The sequence below is a fragment of the Uranotaenia lowii genome, chromosome 1, assembly GCF_029784155.1.
Source record: "Uranotaenia lowii strain MFRU-FL chromosome 1, ASM2978415v1, whole genome shotgun sequence".
Classification (NCBI taxonomy): Eukaryota; Metazoa; Arthropoda; class Insecta; order Diptera; family Culicidae; genus Uranotaenia; species Uranotaenia lowii.
In genome coordinates this window covers 199,252,194-199,272,624 of record NC_073691.1, presented here as the reverse complement: position 1 = coordinate 199,272,624, position 20,431 = coordinate 199,252,194, and the positions used below count along the sequence as shown (strand labels likewise).

The window sequence follows — 20,431 nt, the reverse complement described above, 5'->3', positions numbered from 1 at the left end:
TGAGCAGAGAGCACTCACTCAAGAGTCAGCTTGGGCAGCTCGAAGCCCGCGTCAGCAGGAGCACGTCAGCCTAGCGAGCAAGCTGCTAAGTCGGTTTAGTGTTAGCATATTGATGGGTGGTTTCCTCTGGGAATATCGTGTCACACATTTGGCGACCGACAGGTATTTCACGATACAGTTGAAGAAACGGAAAAAGAACCTGAGACGGAAACCACCCATCCGAAAAGTATAAGTGACGGCGTTATGTTGTTGTTGTGTTTTGGGTTAAAATTGGCATGAGGAACGGGGCCTCATGTCGCCAGTGTGAAGCTTTTTTTCTGCCATTTGACGGCTTGACGACGTTATTGATAGACAGCAAAATATGACCAGTGTTGCGAAATCTATAGAGAAGTTCTTTTACTGAGCAGAAAAAAAAAAAGTTTTTAAAACAAAAAGATAATTTATGATAGTGCTGTGTTGCAAAATTCACATAACAAAAAGTGAGAAAAAAAGGTCTAAATAATCGATAACATTAAAATGAGCACTGAGGTAGACAAATTTAGTGAGTCGGGAGGACAACTAAATACGTGCGTGTTGGGAGGACCGCATGAGGAAAAAAAGCGCGTCGGGAGGACAGCTTTAAGAAGAAGTGTGTTGGGAGGACCACTTCAAGCAAAAAAATTAGCGTGTCGGGAGGACAGCTTAATACATGCGTGTTGGGAGGACCGCATAAGGAAAAAGCGCTTCAGGAGCACAGCATTTTAGAAGAAGTGTGTTGGGAGGACCACTTCAAGCAAAATATTAGCATGTCGTGAGGACAGCTAAACACATGCGTGTTGGGAGGACCGCATTAGGAAAAGATCTGCTGGATTTAAAGAGGGTGATGACAGAACCACTGAATTGTTTAAAGAAAAATTTAGTCGAAATCAGAAAAAGTTAGCTGATTAGCTGAACTTCAAATGAGTGACGGTTTGATAATGTGTTGAGAGATCCACTAGATTTTGAATAAAGTAAATAAATATCAAACCTGAAGAGCAGCGAGAATGTAATTGCTAGAATATATATTTTTCAAATAGTAGTTCGAATTTCTAGAACTATATATGATCATTTTTTATCGATGATAAATCAGATGAGGACAAAAAATTAGCTAACTGGCAATCAGGAAAAAAACATATTATTGAACGATTTCAAAATACAACAAATACAAATATGTTAGAAAATATAAAAAGATTCAACTTGGCGACCTAAAGGTTGAAAAAAAAAATGTTGTCATAATAAAAAAATGCTACTTCAAGAACAGAAATGTGGAAAAGGAAAATAATAAAAAGCTTTTAAAAAAAACTGTCATTAGCAAACGAACTGGAACTAAGTGAATGTATCGTAGGAAAAAAACGGAAAAAGTCGAACAGTCATGTGCTTTTCTTGGATTGTTAGAAGTAAAAAAAATAATAATAACAAGAAATTCAACGAGACAGGACTTATTTGGAACAAATTGCGCAACATGAGAACAATGGAAACAATTATTTCAATAATCATTCTAATGAAGTTCGGAAAATATAATGCGAAAATTGAAATTGTTGTACATGATGTGCCCATTAATGAAAAGGAGAAATGGTTTGGCAAGGACCTAGACCCTGTTTAATTCCATAGAGACTTGGTTTGGAAAAGAATATTTGTGTATCAAACACATATGATGTAGAAACACAAATTAGGTTGTTATTTGTTTTTTTTTTTTTCAAATAAAATGTATTTAAAAAAAATCAAACATCAGAAAAAAAACGAACAAATTGGCAAGCCTGCCGCAACGAATTTACTTGCGAAGCACCCGGTGATATGTGTGTAGAAGCCTGTCTGTTTAGGAAGTTACAATTGAGCTTGGACCTGCTTAAAAAAAGATTGAGCTTGCTCTTTACTCTTACACAGATTTCCTTAAGAATGACAGCCAGTGATGCCACATTTAAATCGGTATTTTTGAACCCAAAAAAATCTTTTTTCGGTATGGAAATCCGAAAAATCGGTATTTTATGGTGATTAAAAAAATTTCGGTAGTGATTCTGAAGTCCGTTATTTAATACTTTTTCTATTCAATGCCTTATAGTATTTTGTGGGCTCGTTTTTTTTTTGTTTTTATACATTTTTATTCTATTTTAAGAGTTCTTAGAAGGTTTATATTGTTCTTTCTTCTCTATTATAGTTTAAAAATAAAAAATTACAAACTTTGGATTTTCATTATTACTGCATTGATGCCAAAAAGGTGTATGAGTGCATAAAAGCAAGTTTCGAGAAAAAAACGCTTTAAAGCTGTTGTGTTTGGCAATTCTCCATACGTTTTCCGAACATAAAGGTATGAAAATAAATTTCTTAAAATCTGAAGAAATCACGAAATATAGTTTGAAACATGAAAAATCGTTCCGTATTGTTAACTCATGGATCATTTGCTCTTATACTCTTTTGGCTCAGTGGGCCCTAATTATAAAAAATCGCATATTGAAAAGTTTTTGTGGAATTCTCTTTTTAAAAAAATCCTTAAGCTTCTATGTAATATTCTCAATCATTAAATTTCTTCATGTTATCGATTAACACACGTTTCCTTATAGGTGTAATCCTTATGGAGTGTTCTTTACAATTTTTTAATGTTTTCAAAATTCTGAAACCTCATCTATACTCAAACTCATTAGATTAACTTCCGCTGGCTGTCTTGGCGCAATTATAAATATGATAGAATATGTTATAGAAAACGACAGTTTTCCAACATTCTCAATGGAAAAATACCTTCAAATTCCAACGAATGGTTAAAACTTTATTCGTAGACTTATCTTTTTTAAACATTCGACTATCAACAACAAAATACAGACCTCGTTCGTTTTTGGCAACATTCGATTTTGGCAACTTTCGATTTTGGCAACATTCGATTTTGGCAACACAAAATGTTTGGGCATGTTGCCAAATTCGATCGGGATCTGTATTTCTTTCCTTCAAAATTTGAGAGTTTCGATTGAAATATTGAAAAATGTGCACTTATCATAAAAGCTTCAAGTGTTTCTTACTAAGCTGACGCCAAATAATATGATTAGGTCGTCTTCAATTGAGCAGAAACCCAATATTTTCGATAGTCTCACTTACACTGAATTATATTTTACATTTTGTATCAAAATCTCAAAAATCGGTATGAAATCGGTATGTTTTGCCAAAAATCGGTATTCGGTATATACCGGTTCTTGGATAAAAATTTGCCCAAAAATCGGTATGAATACCGAAAAATCGGTAGGTGTGGCATCTATGATGACAGCTAATCCTAGTAAAATTGGATTGGAGGCTATTGCTTTCTCTGTTTAACACATGAGAAATTGTATTCCGGGATTGCGAGCGCGCTCATCGCCAATTTGCTGCTAAGTGGGCTGGTTTTACAATAGTGTGAGTGGAATGCAGCAAGGAGAAATAATAGCTTTTTCGCTGTCATCCCCATTTAGCTTCAGCTTCGTTTGATGCTCGATTTTACGAGCGGGAAGAGAAGGAAATTGAACAACGAACAATACACTTGCTCAATTCGGATACTGTATTGTTTCACAACGACGTCAGTTTAACAAGGCAAATAATTAGTATTATATCAAGGGCACTCTCTACACACTAAGACTTTCATACAGAAACTGTTTATAGTCAAAAACATACATTAGGACGACGCCTGGTCATGATCAGTTTTAAAAAGGCAACGTCGCAATCTCACAACGATACAAAGAAATCAGCACCGACAGCATATGTGAGGAAGTGAGCATATATCGGTTCCTGTGGCATAATGCAATAATAAGCTGTTGCGCATAAAGTGAGAACATTCCTTTGCGCACACGAGCGACCTTTAAATAAATGCATTGTTGGTTTGGTTTGCTTGCGTCTATATCATGGTTCCAGTGAGGTTAGATTTACCCAGAAAAATATAGATAAGAATATGCCAACGATCCAGCATATAACACGGTTTATGTCTAGGCTAATGTTATTCAACACGGCGGATTTAATTTACTTTTGTACAAGTTGTCTCAGTGCGCTTTCAAACTATGAATTCGAATTCATCAAATGCAATTAATGAAATGTAGAGAAAAATATAAATGGTTCAAGTACATGTGAAGTTATTAACTATTTCGCTGAATTTTGGGTTCATTGCATTTCCTGACTATCGGTAGACACCACGTCGATTCTTTTTCTTCCGCCGCCTTATAAAATACTGGAAAATTCAAATGTTGTCCAAAAAAAAAAACAAAATGTCTGATCAGATATTAAAAATTGTAACCATCTTCTATTTCTTCTTCTGAGAGGAAGGGAGATGTGCGGGGCAATAATGCCGAGATAACTCAGCACAACTACGCAGCCCTCAGGGTGTTACACAAGCCGCCTCAGCCTGACAGTGAGAGCGAAACTGATAGATCGCAACTGTGTGTTGGTGACGACGCAGTGTCGTTCCCTGGTTGATATGTATTGTATAATACACTGTATGGGTGAGCAGAGAGCACTCACTCAAGAGTCAGCTTGGGCAGCTCGAAGCCCGCGTCAGCAGGAGCACGTCAGCCTAGCGAGCAAGCTGCTAAGTCGGTTTAGTGTTAGCATATTGATGGGTGGTTTCCTCTGGGAATATCGTGTCACACAGTTTCCAATTTTAACGCCTAGTTATAAGAATTTCATACAACAAATTATTTTACTTCAATCGAGTCCTTTCACTCAAAAGGAGGTTGCATAGGTGATGTCCATGTAGAATTTTTAGTTGGTCATTAATGGCTGGCATGCGCGACATTTTGGAATATTTTTTTTTCAAAAAGCATCTCACCAGCAAGAGGACAAATATCTTAACAACATGAAAACAAGTGTGATCTCACCCTATTCCAGTAGAGTAGCATCGACGATGCAGGTGTTCTAGGAGATCGCACCCCGAGCTAGCAGCAGCAGCAGCAGCAGCAGCATCAACAGCAATTAGTGCGTAGGAAAGGAAATAAAATGTTCCACTAGAATTTGAAGCAAAGATAAATGAAATTTTCCACCCCCACCAGACCCCACGTTTGGACGATGAGGAAAGTGCCGGATGGTGGAGAAAAAAAATGTAAATCTCTACCCTATAAAAGAGCACTTTTCCAAAACTAAATTTTCAGTTTTCCCTCGCGAGAACCGCCTAACGGTCGGGTGTTTTTTTGAGTCGGGTTTGTGCTTTCCTATTGGTGGGTTTTCCACTTCCGAGGACGATGAACTTCCTGAAGGATCTGGACGAGCCGCGGGTTTACGATCTGAAGAAGGCTTTCTGTCTGTTTGATTTGGACGGCGATGGAGTCATCAGTGAGGAGGATCTGAAAAATACCTTTCTGACGATGGGTATCGATAAATCGGACGCCGAAATCGTGAAGATGTTTGAAGGAGTAAGCGAGCAATTTCGCAACGAGCCAATGCCAAGAGGAGTACTTGCGATAGAATAAGCTTTTTGCTGAAAAGAACTTTTTCAGAAAATATGATTACCTCATGAGTCAAACTTCTTTTTGTGCTTCACTCAGCTCGAATTTTTTACTCATTGGTTTTTAAAAACTTGTTCAATATTTGACTGTTTGTGCAATTTTTTGTTTTTGGAAACATTTTAAAGCCTTATATTCAGCTGCTAAATAACCTAAAGCTAAGTTTGGTTAAAATTCTGTGGGTGAGACTCCGTGAGATCACAAATATAAAGAACTGTACGCAAAAATATTTAATGCTTTGATCTGTTCCCTAAGTTTCAGTGAATCTGGTTTACAGTGTAATGTTAACACTCAGACTTCCATCTTCGTAAACTGCAAACACTTCAGTCGCAAATGTTGTAGTTCAAAGCTATTGAAATCCCAAATTTGATGAAAGTTTTCATATTTGTAAACAGCCGGTTATTTAATTTCACTCGTCCATTCATTCATTTTTTGATTTAATTTTGTTTCGCTCGGTAGTTTAATTTTTTCCGGGATGCCTTTTTCCTTAAGCTATACATTCAAGCTTAATTTTATCCGGAGTTCCTTTTTCTTAAGCTATGTAAGGAGTATACCTATTCGAAAAAATGCAACACTTTATTTTGTGAATAACTTTTGGATGCATGGATGTAAATTGATGAAATTTTTAGCTAAGCTACCCGGTCATATAATGTTTACATATGCAAATTTTATTGATGTTCTCTCAAATGGATTTTGAGATAACGTCCAATGAAGAAATTTTTTAAATAAAGTTTTTGGGCAACACGTGCGGAATCTATAATGCATACTATAAATCATCTGTTTTTCAAATCAAGGCTATTTTGTTTAAGTTAGCTGTTTACTGAAGCTTCAAAATAACTTAAAATTTTGGGTTTGGTCGAAGTTCTAACAAATTTTTACGATTGTCCCCCTTCGGCACAAAAACAAGTATATTTGACTTTTTATCACTACATGACCGTTTTCGCATAATGGCATGATGATCCAACTTAAACAGAGTTTAAAATTCGTGGGACTTATTAAAGTGATTTGCAGTGAAAATGATCGCATTTGAAGGCAGTCTTCTTTGTATTTCTGGCCATTCATCGTGTCAATCGTTATGAAAGACTGAGTAATTTGCAGTTTCCACAAATCCTTAGCCTTCTCAAGAACTAGAAATGAATTTTTTCAATGTTTTCTCCTTTTTTATCCACGGGAAATTCAGGCGAGATTTTCAACAAAAATCTCCTGGTTGGAAAACTGTCAGATGAACGCTAAAGAGTTCGATTTGCTATCCATCACGAACATTTTCAAAATATCTCCCCACAAGCAGACCGAATATTTTGCGTACGATTTGACTACCGTATTTTATATGATTAGCCGGTGGGCAGCTTTTCTACCTTAGAGAAATGAAGTCTGGCCTATTTATAAGTCAGCTAGGCAAACCAGTCAGAAAAATGACTTTTTTTTATTACTTCCGCTATTCATATTTTTTTATTGAGCTTGATGAAACCTCTCACATTCCTCTCACTTCAAGGAATCAATAATAATCACTTTCACTCAAATTATAGCTCATTATTGGGTTCTCTAGGACTTCTCAAACGAGTTATCATGTAAATTTTGGCCGAAAAGTTGGTTTCCAACGGATTATTAGTCTTCCACTGCGACTTTTCTGGATTTTTTTCTAACCTGCCCAAAAAAATTTGTCAATGTACTTCAGTATTGGACGCTATCTCAAAAATCACTTGACAGATTGCCACCAAATTTTGTGCACGTACACATTACATTTCTAGGTTGACTCACTTAAAATTTCATCAATTTTCATCATTGCATGTTGTGTTTTTTCGAATACACTCCTTCAAGAGATTCTGCTGGGATTCCGAAGAAAAATCTTAAGCCATCATCATTTGGAAACAACTTGAAGAATGTTAACTTCAATTGAAAAATATTATCATCGCTAGAACGTCTTTAAAAAACACTTAACTGAACCCAATTTTCATAGTGATGCAAAGATAAGCTTGAAAGATTCGCGGGCTTGCCCGAACATATCCGGATATTTATTTGACACAAAATTTAGGAAAAGTTCGATAGGCCGGTAGCTCGGATTTCGTAGAAAAAAAGCTTGGATTTGGCACAGATTTTTTCACTTTATTTTCAAAAATTAACAACAAATTTAAATTGAGCCATTTTTTTTTTTATTTTGGCGTCCAGAAACGATTTTTTGAGCAAGTAACTGAATAATCATGAACAATTTTTCGGTAGCCTTCATTAAGATTTAAAAAAACTGTTATGGTTTAGCTTAGCTTAGCTTGTTTGACTACTCATATCCTCCTCAAATTATTAAGCCTGAAATGCTTTATTTAGTCTTCAAAAATATCATGGTCGCATGGTTTTTAATAAAAATATAATATTATATTGTTTAAAATCATCAATGCATTTTGAATTTTATGATCGCTGGCGTGGCTAAGTAGAACGAGTTCTACATCGCCAATGGTTGCTACTCCGTGGTTGATCGAGGCCATCAATTTTGTACAAGGGCCAAAAGAATGGTGCTTGGGATCAGCAACTCATTCTCAATGTACAAAACTCATGATCAATATGCGCGCCGGCCACGTCCTAGTAGTCTAAGAGGGATGAAGGAAGGATTGTTAGTAAAATACTTTTTAGGATCAACCATAAATCTGTTATTCCATTTTTCTTCAAAAGCTTGTTCTGAAAAAACTCTGAAACAATGATAAGTCAGTATCACCGGCTATAGAAACCTTCTATACGTCTGCGAATTTGTATTCAAGTTTCTCAGGAAGGGTTGTTTTAGTAAGGGAGAGATTTAGATCAGAAGCCAATTTTGGAAATTGGTGCGATCTTTGGTTGACCTACACCTCCTATGCTCCTTGACATTTCCTAAGGGAACTCTAAATAAAATCTACAATTTACAACTCTTTTAATTAGAAAATTTAAAAAGAATTATGAACTCTCAAATAATTAGAATAGCAACCATTCGAATTTCCTAGAAGCTAGCTTTTTCCCTCACTATTATCTCTAACATATCACTGATTCTCGAAACGGCTCTTGAAAATAAATCATAAATAAACACTTAAAAACATGTTTAAAGAATCAAAAAGTTAAAGATGATGCAATTTGAAAACATGTTTAAAGGAGCAGGAGAAAAGTTAAATAGAAATGTGTTTTCTGAAAACAAAATTGATATTTGATTATAACTTTTTTTGATAAACATTATAAAATCTGCTACAGAAACAAAAATACCGTTAAAATTATTTAAATAAATTATAAATAAACCTGAGAAAATTTTGACTTGATCATTAAATGTGTATATGATTGAATATTAAAACAAGCGAAATATAACCACTTAGGGTAAAACTTCTAAAGAAATAGTTAACACTTGATTAGAATTATTTATGATTGTTCGAAAGATAAAAAAAATAATTTAAAAAAGGTCATGATTATATTCAGTTAACCTATTAAATACCTAGCATAAATTGCCAAAAGGTATGCAACTCCAAAACCTTGTTTAGTTGAAAAAAAAGTAATGAGAAGATTTTCGCACCAAGACTTGTTTTCGAGATTGAAATTAATACGATCATGCTGTATGATAACTTAACTTGTGGCAAAAATATCAGCTACAAAGTTTTTAATCAAATAAATACTATTTAAATCTGCTACTTTGTCTAAGAAAACTGTATCGGTCTACTAATCTGTGTACCAGCTGTACTTCTTAGTTGAATTGCATGTCGTCCTTTCCTGAACAAATATTCTGGACCTGGTTTAGCCGGATAGCGTAGCGCCAGCCCCGTTGACTCAATCATTTACAACACTATGGAAAAAAGCTAAATTTTCGCGTATTCCCGATTGAACTTCACTCTTCCACGTTTAAAAACCAAAAAAAAATCGCGATAGCAGTCTTTATACCTAACTCATCGAATTTCCAATTTGCGAAAAATAAACAAACAGGAAAAACGCGACGACGGAAGAAGCGCGTCCGTTCTTGAGCACGGATTGCTGCGATCTCCTTTAAAATGAGCTGTTATGTTTTGATGTAAAAATAAATTTTCAATTTTATTCTTTTTATTTTTTTTCGATAATTCCGTGATTATGATCAAATTTGCTCAGATATTGCCCGGATTTTGGGTTGAAAATTTTGAAATCAGATACCGGTTTTAAGAAAAAATTGCCCAAATTCACCCGGTTCGGATATGTCTGGAAAATATTCTGGCAATCTTAAATGCTAATCAAAACGAGTTATTTAACTTTAAAAAAAAATGCTGGTTAGGTATTTCTAGAAAAACATTATAATTGAATGATTTTCTGTTTTAAACCATTGAATATAAATTGAGACTAAATTTAGGGTTTTCCAGTGGAAGACAGTGAAACTTCTTAAAAGTGTTACCTTTTTATTTTTAAAGCCTTCTTTAAGTAAGAAAGTTTCTAGTTCTGAAAATCATAAATGGATAAAAAAAAATTATAAAACAATGACAGAAGTAGAATATGATCGTGGAGAGATTATACAAGAAGCATTTTCATCAAGCACGGACCTACTATTTTGAAGGAAAGAATCGGAAAAGGTTAAGTCTGCCACAAATGTTTTCTCAGCGGGACATTTCGAGAGAAAAGCGGGACGGCAGGGCATCCCTAGGATAATGTCATATTCTGTGGTTTTCCGACCGAGGCCAGTCGATTGTTGATTTGGTTCCAAAGTTATTTTGGTCCTTGGCAAAATTTCCAAAATGAACTAGTTGTCTGAAAGTTCGGCCAATGTACACTGTCCTTTCCGGATGACAGAAATGTCATCAATGTCAGAAATATTTGACGAATCTTTTGAAATTATCCTAAAGGTTCCAGATGCGAACTAATTAGTTCATAGAAAGAGCTAAGCAGGCACATTGATTGCTTTTAAGAAGATGTCTCATAGAAGGTGCATTGAAGTCCGTTTTTTATGCTTCAGAACTTCAGAAGGCGATGAAAGTTTCTGAGTAATTTTAACGTGACAATGAGTACCTGGAAATCCCGTAAAGCCTTTGTGCAGCTAAATGTCAACTTCGTAATCCCGTGTTTAAGTTAGTAAATATGCGACTTTTGGTTGCCTGGGATATCTGCCTTCGAAGAATATTTAATCTGAAATTTAGCATGGAGTCCTCAGGTAGACCATGAAACAATTGCGGCCTCCAAGGTTTTTTCTCCGGAACACATCGCTTTTTCCGGACCACCCTAAATCATACAACCTAGTACAACTTAGTTTCAAGTCCACAATTATTTGGAATGCGTGCTTGAAAATGTTCATCGTTTCCATTCCTTCTATCGAATCGCAATTCGTTTGCTTTTCCAGGGTACGATGTATCCATGGCTAACATTCGTTCCAATTGATAATTTGTCAAATATCCCAAAGCTGTGATGTGCCTGGGATTTTCCCAGTGGCCGGTAGCGGGAAACATTTATGGTGCAATTATGTACGTCTCCCTCTAGTTCTCCTTTCCATCATCTCCCAACTGGAGCAGGATGCGTTTGGAATAATTTAAAGCAATTAGCGAAACTCCGGTTCTCCAGGCCAAAAGCTTGGACCGGCTCCTGGTTTCGGCCCAGCTTGAGCTTACTTACTAACATTAATCCTGTGAAAATGGGAAATCACATCGGGAAATTGCATAATCTCTATCTCCCGGGTTGGCCGTCTCGTTATTCGCTGCCCGGAAGGAGGGCCTATGAATCTCATTTCTGCAAGTGTGTAAATGGTCGAGTTCCGTCGAGTTTTGATGTTCGGTTCGGCTGCTAATGTGATTCGATGTGAATTCCGGTTCGGTGGGATTGGTATGGAATTATCATTGAATTTTGCTATACATATAATTCTGGGGAAGAATATTGTCATTCGGCTTTGAATTTCCGATATGCCTAAAATTATACAAAACAATAATAATTATTTACAATTTGTGTGAAAAAATATCAATCAAAAATATCAAATTGTTTTTTACCCTATTAATTTCATTTTTCTAATTCAATTTCTCAGGTCGTTCAACCATTGAAACTAGATGTGTTCCTGCTGTTGATTCTTAAACATGCCAGTGGTCTGGCCCCAATGGAGGTCATGGTGGATGCCCTAAAGCAGTGGGATCAGAACAACAGTGGATTTATCGATAAGGAGAAGTATGATGTGGGGAGACGAAATCTTGTTCCGGAGATTAACGATCTTCAACTGTTTTCTATTCTGCCTTCTATGTTCTTGTCCATGAAACAGGTTCAAGTACGACATCATGCACTACGGCGATCGGTTTTCGCTGGACGAGGTGGACGATGCCCTGGAGGAGGCCCGGATCACCTTTGGGCCCCAGAAGACGCGCGATGGCCGGCTGGTGGAGAAGATCGATTACGTCGACTTTGCGTCCAACATTTCCAGCTTCCAGACGACGGACCACAGCATGGACGATTAACGTACGGTCGTTGATGTTTCAGCAATTCGAAAATCGGTTTTGTTCAACTTGTTTGTAGATGCATAAAAGTGCCAAAATTATTCTTTAACATTTATTTGAATAATATAGAAATTCAAATTCCCTGCCAAATATAGTTACACAATTTTTCAGTTTCAAGATTTTATCATCACATTAGAATGTCCCAAAATTTTATTATAAATATTGGAGATTCTAGGGCTCAACCTTCAAATGGTATGTGAGAGTGTAAGTCACAAAACTGTTAAAAGGCGGCGACTCCAGAAAGTTTTGTTTTCATCTTATTGGATGATTCATCCCATCAAAAAATTTGTTCGGGAGATGTATCCTTAATTTTTGCATCCTTAATTTATTATTATTAAATCAACAGATCATATATTGATCCAAATGATATTTAAAAATTAAGAGACTAACTACGAATAACAATATACACTGAGCTTAGAACACTAAGAATTCTTCTTCGGAATACAACCTTCGAAACGTCAAAATCAAAATGCTCTGAGAAGCGGTTAAAAGTCTTGATGACGCCAATTATTGCAGAGTTGGCCCCGTAATTGTTTAGTCTAACAGGAACGAAGAGCTGATGATCCTGATTCCTCAAACCACGAGGTTGGACGCTAAGTGGAAGAACTTCCAAAAGTGCGGGAGAGTCAATTCTTGATGAAAGCAGCGTATCGATGTCGATCAGGCGGCAGCGGCTTTCGTAGCTGGGAAGTCGAAAAGGGTCTTGCCAGTTTAAGTGTCGAAGGGCATACCTAAAAAAAAGTCGTTGGATGGCTTCGATGCGATCAGAACCGTTTTGATAATATGGGCACCAAACCGCAGAAGCATATTCGAGGATCGATCGAACCAGACTGCAGTAAAGACTCTTCAGGCAGTAGATGTCCTTAAAGTCCTTCGTCATGCGGAAAAGAAGACCCAGGCTTCTGGAGGCTTTGTCAACGATATAGTTGGTGTGATTCTTAAAATTCAGCCGCTCGTCGAGGATCACACCAAGATCAGCTCGAAGATTGCATCGTTTTCAAGGAAATAAACGGCTGAGAACGAGCGTCGTTTGCGGGAAAATATATTACTACACATTTATTACGGTTTAAAGGTAGGCGATTGGCATCACACCAGGAGGCGAAGAGGTTAAACTGGTTCTGCAGGAAGTTCACATCTTCGGAGCCATTGATAGAGTAGTACAGTTTCAAGTCGTCGGCATACGCCAATTTTGGTCATCGAGGAGTTGCAGCACGTCATTGAAGTAGATTAGGAATACTAACGGCCCTTAATGACTTCCCTGAGGCACGCCTGATGAAGCTGAGAACTGACTGGGAAAAACAGTTACCCGTACGAACTGTCAATTTACGTTCAGTAAGGTAACTGCGGAACTAGCCAATAAGAGATCCACAAAATCCTAAACGTGCGAGCGACGCGGTTCACCTTGTCGAATGCGGCAGACAGATCGGTATAGATGGCATTAATTTGGAATTTCTTTGCAAAACTTTCATGCACATACGAGGTAAAGGTTAGTTAGTTAGTTGTAGTTGAGCGTTGAGGCATAAATCCATGCTTGTCGTTGGATGCTTGCAGAACATGAAAATGGGATCTAAAACCACCAATTCGAAAAGTTTGGCTATAGCAAAGCTGATATTCCTCGGTAATTATTAACATCTTTCCTATCTCCCTTTTTATGAACCGGGAACATGTAAGCTTCTTTCCACAGTGAGGGGGAGGTGGCCTGGTCAAGCGAAGCTTGGAAGATAAGCCTGATAGGAGTCAGCAAAGAAGGCATAAAACGCTTCAGGAAAATAGCTGGTATCCCATCCGGGCCCGTAGAGAAGGAGTTTTTGAGCTTAGTGGCTGCTTAAGAGATGGTTGTGTCCTCGACTGTAATACCGTTTAAAGAAAAGCCCAGTGGTGAAACACTCCTGATGGCACACTTCAGTTGGTCGTCGGTTATTGAAGATGTATCAAAGATGCTCGAGAATTTATTGGCAAAGAGATCGCAGATTCCGGAGTCAGAGTCAGAGTTGATGCCATCCAGGAACATGCAGGACGGTGTTCCAGGTTCATTCCACTGATTCTTAACGTGATTCCAGAAGGATTTTGGGCTAGTCTTGAGATTTTCGACTAAGATGGTTTTGGTAGCTACGTTGACAGGCTTTTTTTATAGGCGGAGTTGAGTTTGCGATATTCTTCCTTGGTATGCGGAGATTTGTGCTTGCTGAAATTTCGAAGGGCACGCCTTTTTGTCGCTTTCAGTTGTCGTAAAGCTGCTGTAGCCCATGGAGTCCGAGGATTAGCATTGGGGGTGCGTTTCGGCACATGGCGGTCGATTACGTAGTTGAGGATGTGCGAGAAAGTTGCGGCTGCAGCATTAGGGTCAGCTAGTTCGAGTTCGGATTTCCAGTCTATAGTGGCCAGTACGCGAGAAATGATATCGAAATCAGCGTTCTTATAGTCCAAGTAGAAGGGTGTAAGTTTATCAGCGGGTTTACACAATCTAGAGATATTAAATGTAACCAGTAAAGCCGGGTGATGCGGGCCTACTTTAACTAGCGTTGCAGGTGCTGATTCGATCAGCATCCGGCCGTTCTCGTTTACAACACTGTTGATCTGACGTAAGGTTGCTGTACTCAAAGAGTCTAGAATAATGTTCGAGGAAGCCGAAAAAGTAGAGCGTTCAGGATTAGGATATAGGAAGCTAGCTTGGCTGGAACACCACTTTAAACTTGGCATGTTAAAATCGCCTAAGACGATTATGTCATCTTCTGGGGCGCAGAAAGAGCTTATTATAGAAATGCAGCGTGAGAATGATTCAGCTAAGGTAACGTCTCTCGAACGATCAGGAGGTAAATATAGTACGCCAACGTAAAGCTTCCGGTCGCCGAGTTCGATGCGGGACCACATCATCTCAAGATTATGCCAAGATTCATCATCGATTGGCATGGCTCTGGATTTGAACACCCCACCACCTGCGGTCTTTCTGCTGTTACAGGAGCTTCGATCGCAGCGGAACACTGAAAAATCGGATCCAAAGATCTGGTTGGAGAGAGTGTGATCGTTCAACCATGTTTTGGTGAAGGTGATAATATCGTAGCAGGAACATGAAGTAGCGAGCAGATAATCAGTCACGCAGGAATTGATACCACCGACATTCTGATAGTAGATGTTGATGAAATCAAGCGGTTCTGATGCCGATCAGGAGCCGTTGTCATTGCCTGGTAAAGCAGGCTGGAGAACCCCTACGCCACAGACGAACTCAGGGCCGGGACGACTGGTGACGCTGGCTGGAATCAGCTCGGCTGAGTCGAATGGCACAGGGGTCTCCGTGAGGCCCGATACGTTGCGTCCCGGTGATGAGAACTCAGTACCAGTCGTGATGATCGTGGGGGGCGATGAAGAACATGTTGGAGTACTAGCAAGCACAGCTTGATGATAACCAACGAATGATTTACTGTTGGGCGGAAATTTATCACACAAAAATAATGTTCGAGATGATGTAGAGTACTTGCCTGAGTATGCAGGCTGGAGAACCTCATTGCCACGATCGATCGATCGATCAGCCACGACTGAAGACGCTGGCTAGAAACGGTGCAACTGAGACGAAGGGCTCCGAGGTCCCCAAAGGGCCAGATTTGTTGCGTCCCGGTGATGGAACCCGTAATGCGGCAGCAATAAGATCAGACTGGAGGATCTCGTCACAACAATCGAACTCAGGGCCGGAACGACTGAAGATAAGGGCGGGAAGCAGCGCGACTGAGTCGACGGGCTCGGAGATCTCCGTAGTGCTGGCTTTGTTGCGCCCCGGAGAAGAAACCCTTGGAGACGCCGGCGGGTTCAGTTCGGACGAGAAACACGAAGATTTTATGAAGATACTAAAAGCATTCGATGTCGAGGCCATCTAAGGCCCGCTGTCAGAGAACGTTGAGTCTACGGTTGTGGCGGTCAATGAAGCGGCGTGACTGGAGTTGTCGAACCACCTGGAGTTGACCTCATCGACGATCTGGGTGGCAGCGTGACAGCTGGTGTTATCGAGTTTTTTGTTCCCATATCCTCGAATTCCCGGAATAGAACCCCTGCTGGCCAAGTCCTCGGGGAAAGTGCAGCGTCCTTGAGCTTAGGATCCACACCAACTTTGAATGAAATGGACCTAAGCTTCGAGACGTTATCGTTTTTGTGAACCAGGAGATGAACCTCGGCAGATTCGCATTGAAGACATTCCATGGCAAGCTCTTCGATGTCTTTAGCTGTGACATTGTTTTGTAGTCTCGCCAGATAAACCCAGAATTTTTTTTCGGGAGGAACGACCGTTGCAATAGTTTTTACGGTGGCCTTTTTTGTACCCACACAAGGTGCCAGAGTCAGATTGTCGACTCGTCTCTCTTAATCGTTGGAGTTGGAACGCTGGGCCAAGGGGAAGAGATACGAGGGGCAGGGTTGTTGTTGGTCTGCGCTTTCAAACATTCATCCAGCTTTGAATTCGTCGCGGCTAATTCCAATTTCAGCTCCGATACCAAGGAAGCTTGACTTTTTCGAAGGTCTGCTATCAGTAACTCGTAGCAAGCCAAAGAGCGACGAAAAAAAGAGTGCTTCAGTAGTTCGCAACACTCGTCGCAGACACAAAGCTAATTTCTGTTGTCGGCCTTAGATTTTAGGTGCGATGAAAGCAACCCAGCGCATTTCAAGTGGAAAGCTAAACTGTATAGGCCTTGGCAAATGATGCTATCCGTGTTGCTTGTTGGATTAGCGCACTTATCACAGGCCATTTCGTTTGATGACATGGACGTAACAAAACGAAAATGATATCCAATTCACGGTACCTTATCTTTTGACTAGAATCGAACAGCCCAATTTTGTTCAGTGCAAAGAAAAACAGATTAAACAACAAGAGTATTGTGTCGCCAGTCCAGCGCTGTAAAATCAGTTGAGCGACAATGGATTTTTTTCGGAGTAGGTACGTTAAACCTAACGTCGGAAGTAGTGCGCTGGAATCGTACGGTGACCCGCCATCCAGCGCACTACTTCCGACGTTAGGTTTAACGTACCTACTCCGAGAAAAATCCATTGTCGCTCAACTGATTTTACAGTTTTTCCCTGTAACGACAATAGCGGCGTGTAGAAACCGAACTTTCGGCGAGGGATTTACGGCACGGAGAGGGCAGATCGGTAAATATTCCACTAAACGCGGCACTACCAGCACGAGAATGTTGCACAGGACACGGACGGAACGGATAAAACCAAAGAGTTCGCGGTAAAAAGAACAGTAAAAAACGGTAACAGTAAGTACACACTATAAACAATGAACTTGACTTGTCTCTGTAATGATTCAATTTGTGACTAGCACTAGGATCAATGTTAGCCTACGCGCATAACTTTTTCTTCAAAAGGAAGTAGGCGGTGATGCTTTGAGATCTCATGCTTTTTTTTTCGTTCCATCCGCGAAAATTTCAATTTAAATTTTCAAGTGGTTAATAAATTGTAATTGCAGTAATAATAGAATCGGAAAAATGGATAGGCACCGGTAAACCTCAGAAATTTGCCCACGTAATTCCTGGCACACGCACGTTTTGGCCGGCGGATGATGGTAAGTCGGATTTGCCACTGGTGGCTGATTGTTTTTCAAGCCAACACTTCGGGGTCCTGTAGAGGCATGATGGGTTTATATCAAGGGGTATCAAGGGGTTGCCTAGTACGGGGTCTAATATCCAGCTTCCTGAGAGTTAAAGCTAGTCCAAGCTTTTGTTGTCATGGTGCGCTGTGCTACTGAAGTGCTCGGGAAGTTGTAGGTAGTCCTTCCTCCTCCTTACTAAGGCACCTCCTTGGCATGTTAAGCGTTCAAACAAGAATCTCACTAAACCAGATAGTAAGGGAGTCACTGTCCGGGCGATCATTGTCCTCAATGTTGCCTACAAATTGTTGTCCCGAACCCTACTCCACCGTCTAACGACACAAGCGAACATTTTCGTGGGAAGTCATCAGGTCGGCTTCATGGAGGGACGGTCAACGACGAACCAGATCTTCACATTACGGCAAATTCTCCAAAATGCCGTGAACACCAATATCCAACAGATTCAATCAATTTAACTGCTTTGCCGACGACATTGATATAGTCAGAAAATTATCTGCGGAGATCTACCACAAACAGAAACGCAAAGCAGGAAGGATTGAGCTAATGGTTAAAACGTTCAAGACGAAGTATATGCTGGCCTGCGGATCCGAGACCGACCGAACCCGCTAGTACGTTAATAACAAGGTTACGATCGATGGCGACGAGCTGTAAATAGTCAAAGACTTTGTCTATCTAGGCTTACTGGTGACCGCAGACATTGTCATCAGCCTGAGATCCGGCCGAGAATGATCAGCGGAAGACGGGCCTTTATATGGACTCCACAAGCAACCTGTGGAACCTTTTATATTTATAGTTCGGAATGCAAAAAATCTACTAAATACACTTTGATGATTGATATAACTAGTTCAAATAAAAAATCCGTGATACCCATAATAACCCACACAGTATCTTCTGTTCTCGATTTGAATGTTTCTTTTTCCTATAAACTCTGACTTTCTTTCATGATAACTATTTATCATTGGGATATCAAAAACTCATTTCGGAGAGTGTTTGGTTATATCGCAGTTTTATTGGATACTTCGAAAGCTTTCAGACATTCACAAACCCGTAACCTCGTATTTTCATCGCCGATCGCGTCTCACTGTTCAAGCTTCCAGGTGTTCCGTGATCCATCCCATGTACTGAGTGATATCCATCGAAATCATCGGCACCGTATGGCGGAAGGTACAATTGAGCGGGGACCACTTTGCCAAACCGTACTGCACGTGCCGCCAGGTTCCGTCGACCTCGACCTCGGTTCCGATTGGAGCCCCAGCTGGCCGGCCGCAGACGTAGTTCGGTCCCACCTGCAAGGCACACATTCGCATATCGTCGTCTCCAAATTCGGGTGAAAATCCAGCCTTCTCGTACTCTCGCTGGCAGCTGTCCAGATCGACGTCCTCGACGTAGAACTTCTGCAGGGCACCATAGTAATGATTCGGAGCGTCGTTGTCCAGTTCCCAGACGGGCATCACCAGATGTTTCGGAATTTGAGCTCTCAGGGCCGGTGTAGTTGGAAGGCAAATCGGCCGGATGTAGTCGTTGTATTCAACCTCCCGGGACATTCGGATCACGGCTATGTCGTTGGTGTACATCGGCTGATCGAATTCGGGATGGGCCACGTAGGACTCAATCGGTATATCGATCACTGGACCAGCGCATTCCTTGGTAACTGCACCGGTTTTTTCGTCCTTACTTTCGACGCAATCCTCTTTAGTTGCTTCATTCTGCTCCCCTAGACGAATGAAGTTCCTAAGAAAAAAGTCAGGTTATTGATTTGAACACATTCCTAACTAAGTCCAACTTACGGATCCTGTTTGGTTTTCCGGATGCAGTTAATCACCGACAGGACGTATCGTCGGGTAATCAACGATCCGAAGCAAGTGGCCGGGCGTCGAGTTTTATTGAATAGCACCAGCGCTATCCACGGATACTCGAAGGCTTCACTCACGGTAGAGTTGCTGATCCGACCGAGCTTGGTTACTCCACAATCCTTCGGGAGCAGCGCCAATTTGGATGGATTCAATGGCGACGGTTCCCGTTTGGCAGCAACAACTGCTACCAGAAGCAGTGCTCCAAGTAGAACAAACACTTTCATAGTTATCTTCCTAAGAACCTAACAGAAGACGATCCTCTTCGTTCGATGCCACGGCAAGGACTGATCCCGTAATGGCAATCATTTATTGCTGTTGGCCGAATCTCTCCAACGAGATCGTGAACTCCTATCGCGCCGCCCAGGTTCACCTCCTGAATCATTCAATCAAAAACAAACAAGAACTGCTTCTGATTCGATTCTACCCGGTGCCAACGTTGTCTACATGGGGGGTATTCCCCGGGATCGAAACCGGTTCTGTTGGACACGCTTGGCTTGACCGCCATCAGTTCGAAGTTGTTTACTTGTTTACCCGTTATCAGAAGTGATGTTGTTGGCTTCGGTGTCACGAAACGGACAACTGTCCATATGCTAGAAAAAAATGATTAAAATAGAATATGTATTGATTAAAGTAAATATTACGGCATTGAAAATTGAAGATTTATTCTCGAAGCAAAACTAATTAAAATCAAAATTTCAAACTTTTAGAAAAAATTAAGCTTACCAAGCTGTCGAAATTGTCTAAAAATAATAAATGTCATAACTGTCAAAATTGTCAAAACTATCAAAATTGTCAAAATTGTCAAAATTGTCAAAATTGTCAAAATTGTCAAAATTGTCAAAATTGTCAAAATTGTCAAAATTGTCAAAATTGTCAAAATTGTCAAAATTGTCAAAATTGTCAAAATTGTCAAAATTGTCAAAATTGTCAAAATTGTCAAAATTGTCAAAATTGTCAAAATTGTCAAAATTGTCAAAATTGTCAAAATTGTCAAAATTGTCAAAATTGTCAAAATTGTCAAAATTGTCAAAATTGTCAAAATTGTCAAAATTGTCAAAATTGTCAAAATTGTCAAAATTGTCAAAATTGTCAAAA

At 39.7% G+C, this 20,431-nt stretch overlaps 3 protein-coding genes across 3 annotated transcripts in view; 2 read left to right on the top strand and 1 right to left on the bottom strand.

The window, feature by feature from the left end:
* The window catches only part of LOC129743304 (uncharacterized), a 535,624-nt gene that overhangs the window by 341,980 nt on the left and 173,213 nt on the right, over nt 1–20,431 (top strand). The gene's annotated exons all lie outside the window — the stretch shown is intronic.
* On the top strand, nt 5,101–11,931 carry LOC129743448 (myosin regulatory light chain, smooth muscle-like). Its single transcript, XM_055735486.1, has 3 exons — nt 5,101–5,372; nt 11,431–11,567; nt 11,659–11,931. The coding sequence occupies exons 1-3, from the start codon at nt 5,202–5,204 to the stop codon at nt 11,849–11,851; spliced, it is 501 nt and encodes a 166-aa protein (XP_055591461.1). The 5' UTR covers nt 5,101–5,201; the 3' UTR covers nt 11,852–11,931.
* On the bottom strand, nt 18,473–19,679 carry LOC129743319 (serine protease easter-like). Its single transcript, XM_055735306.1, has 2 exons — nt 19,271–19,679; nt 18,473–19,214 (listed from the first exon to the last, which is right to left on the bottom strand). The coding sequence occupies exons 1-2, from the start codon at nt 19,558–19,560 to the stop codon at nt 18,569–18,571; spliced, it is 936 nt and encodes a 311-aa protein (XP_055591281.1). The 5' UTR covers nt 19,561–19,679; the 3' UTR covers nt 18,473–18,568.

Coding starts and splice junctions, on each gene's coding strand:
- LOC129743448 (XM_055735486.1), top strand. CDS start 5,202: ATGAACTTCCTGAAGGATCTGGACGAGCCGCGGGTTTACGATCTGAAG. Junction 5,373..11,430: donor TCGTGAAGATGTTTGAAGGA/GTAAGCGAGCAA, acceptor TCAATTTCTCAG/GTCGTTCAACCATTGAAACT. Junction 11,568..11,658: donor GGATTTATCGATAAGGAGAA/GTATGATGTGGG, acceptor TCCATGAAACAG/GTTCAAGTACGACATCATGC.
- LOC129743319 (XM_055735306.1), bottom strand. CDS start 19,560: ATGAAAGTGTTTGTTCTACTTGGAGCACTGCTTCTGGTAGCAGTTGTT. Junction 19,215..19,270: donor CGGAAAACCAAACAGGATCC/GTAAGTTGGACT, acceptor CTTTTTTCTTAG/GAACTTCATTCGTCTAGGGG.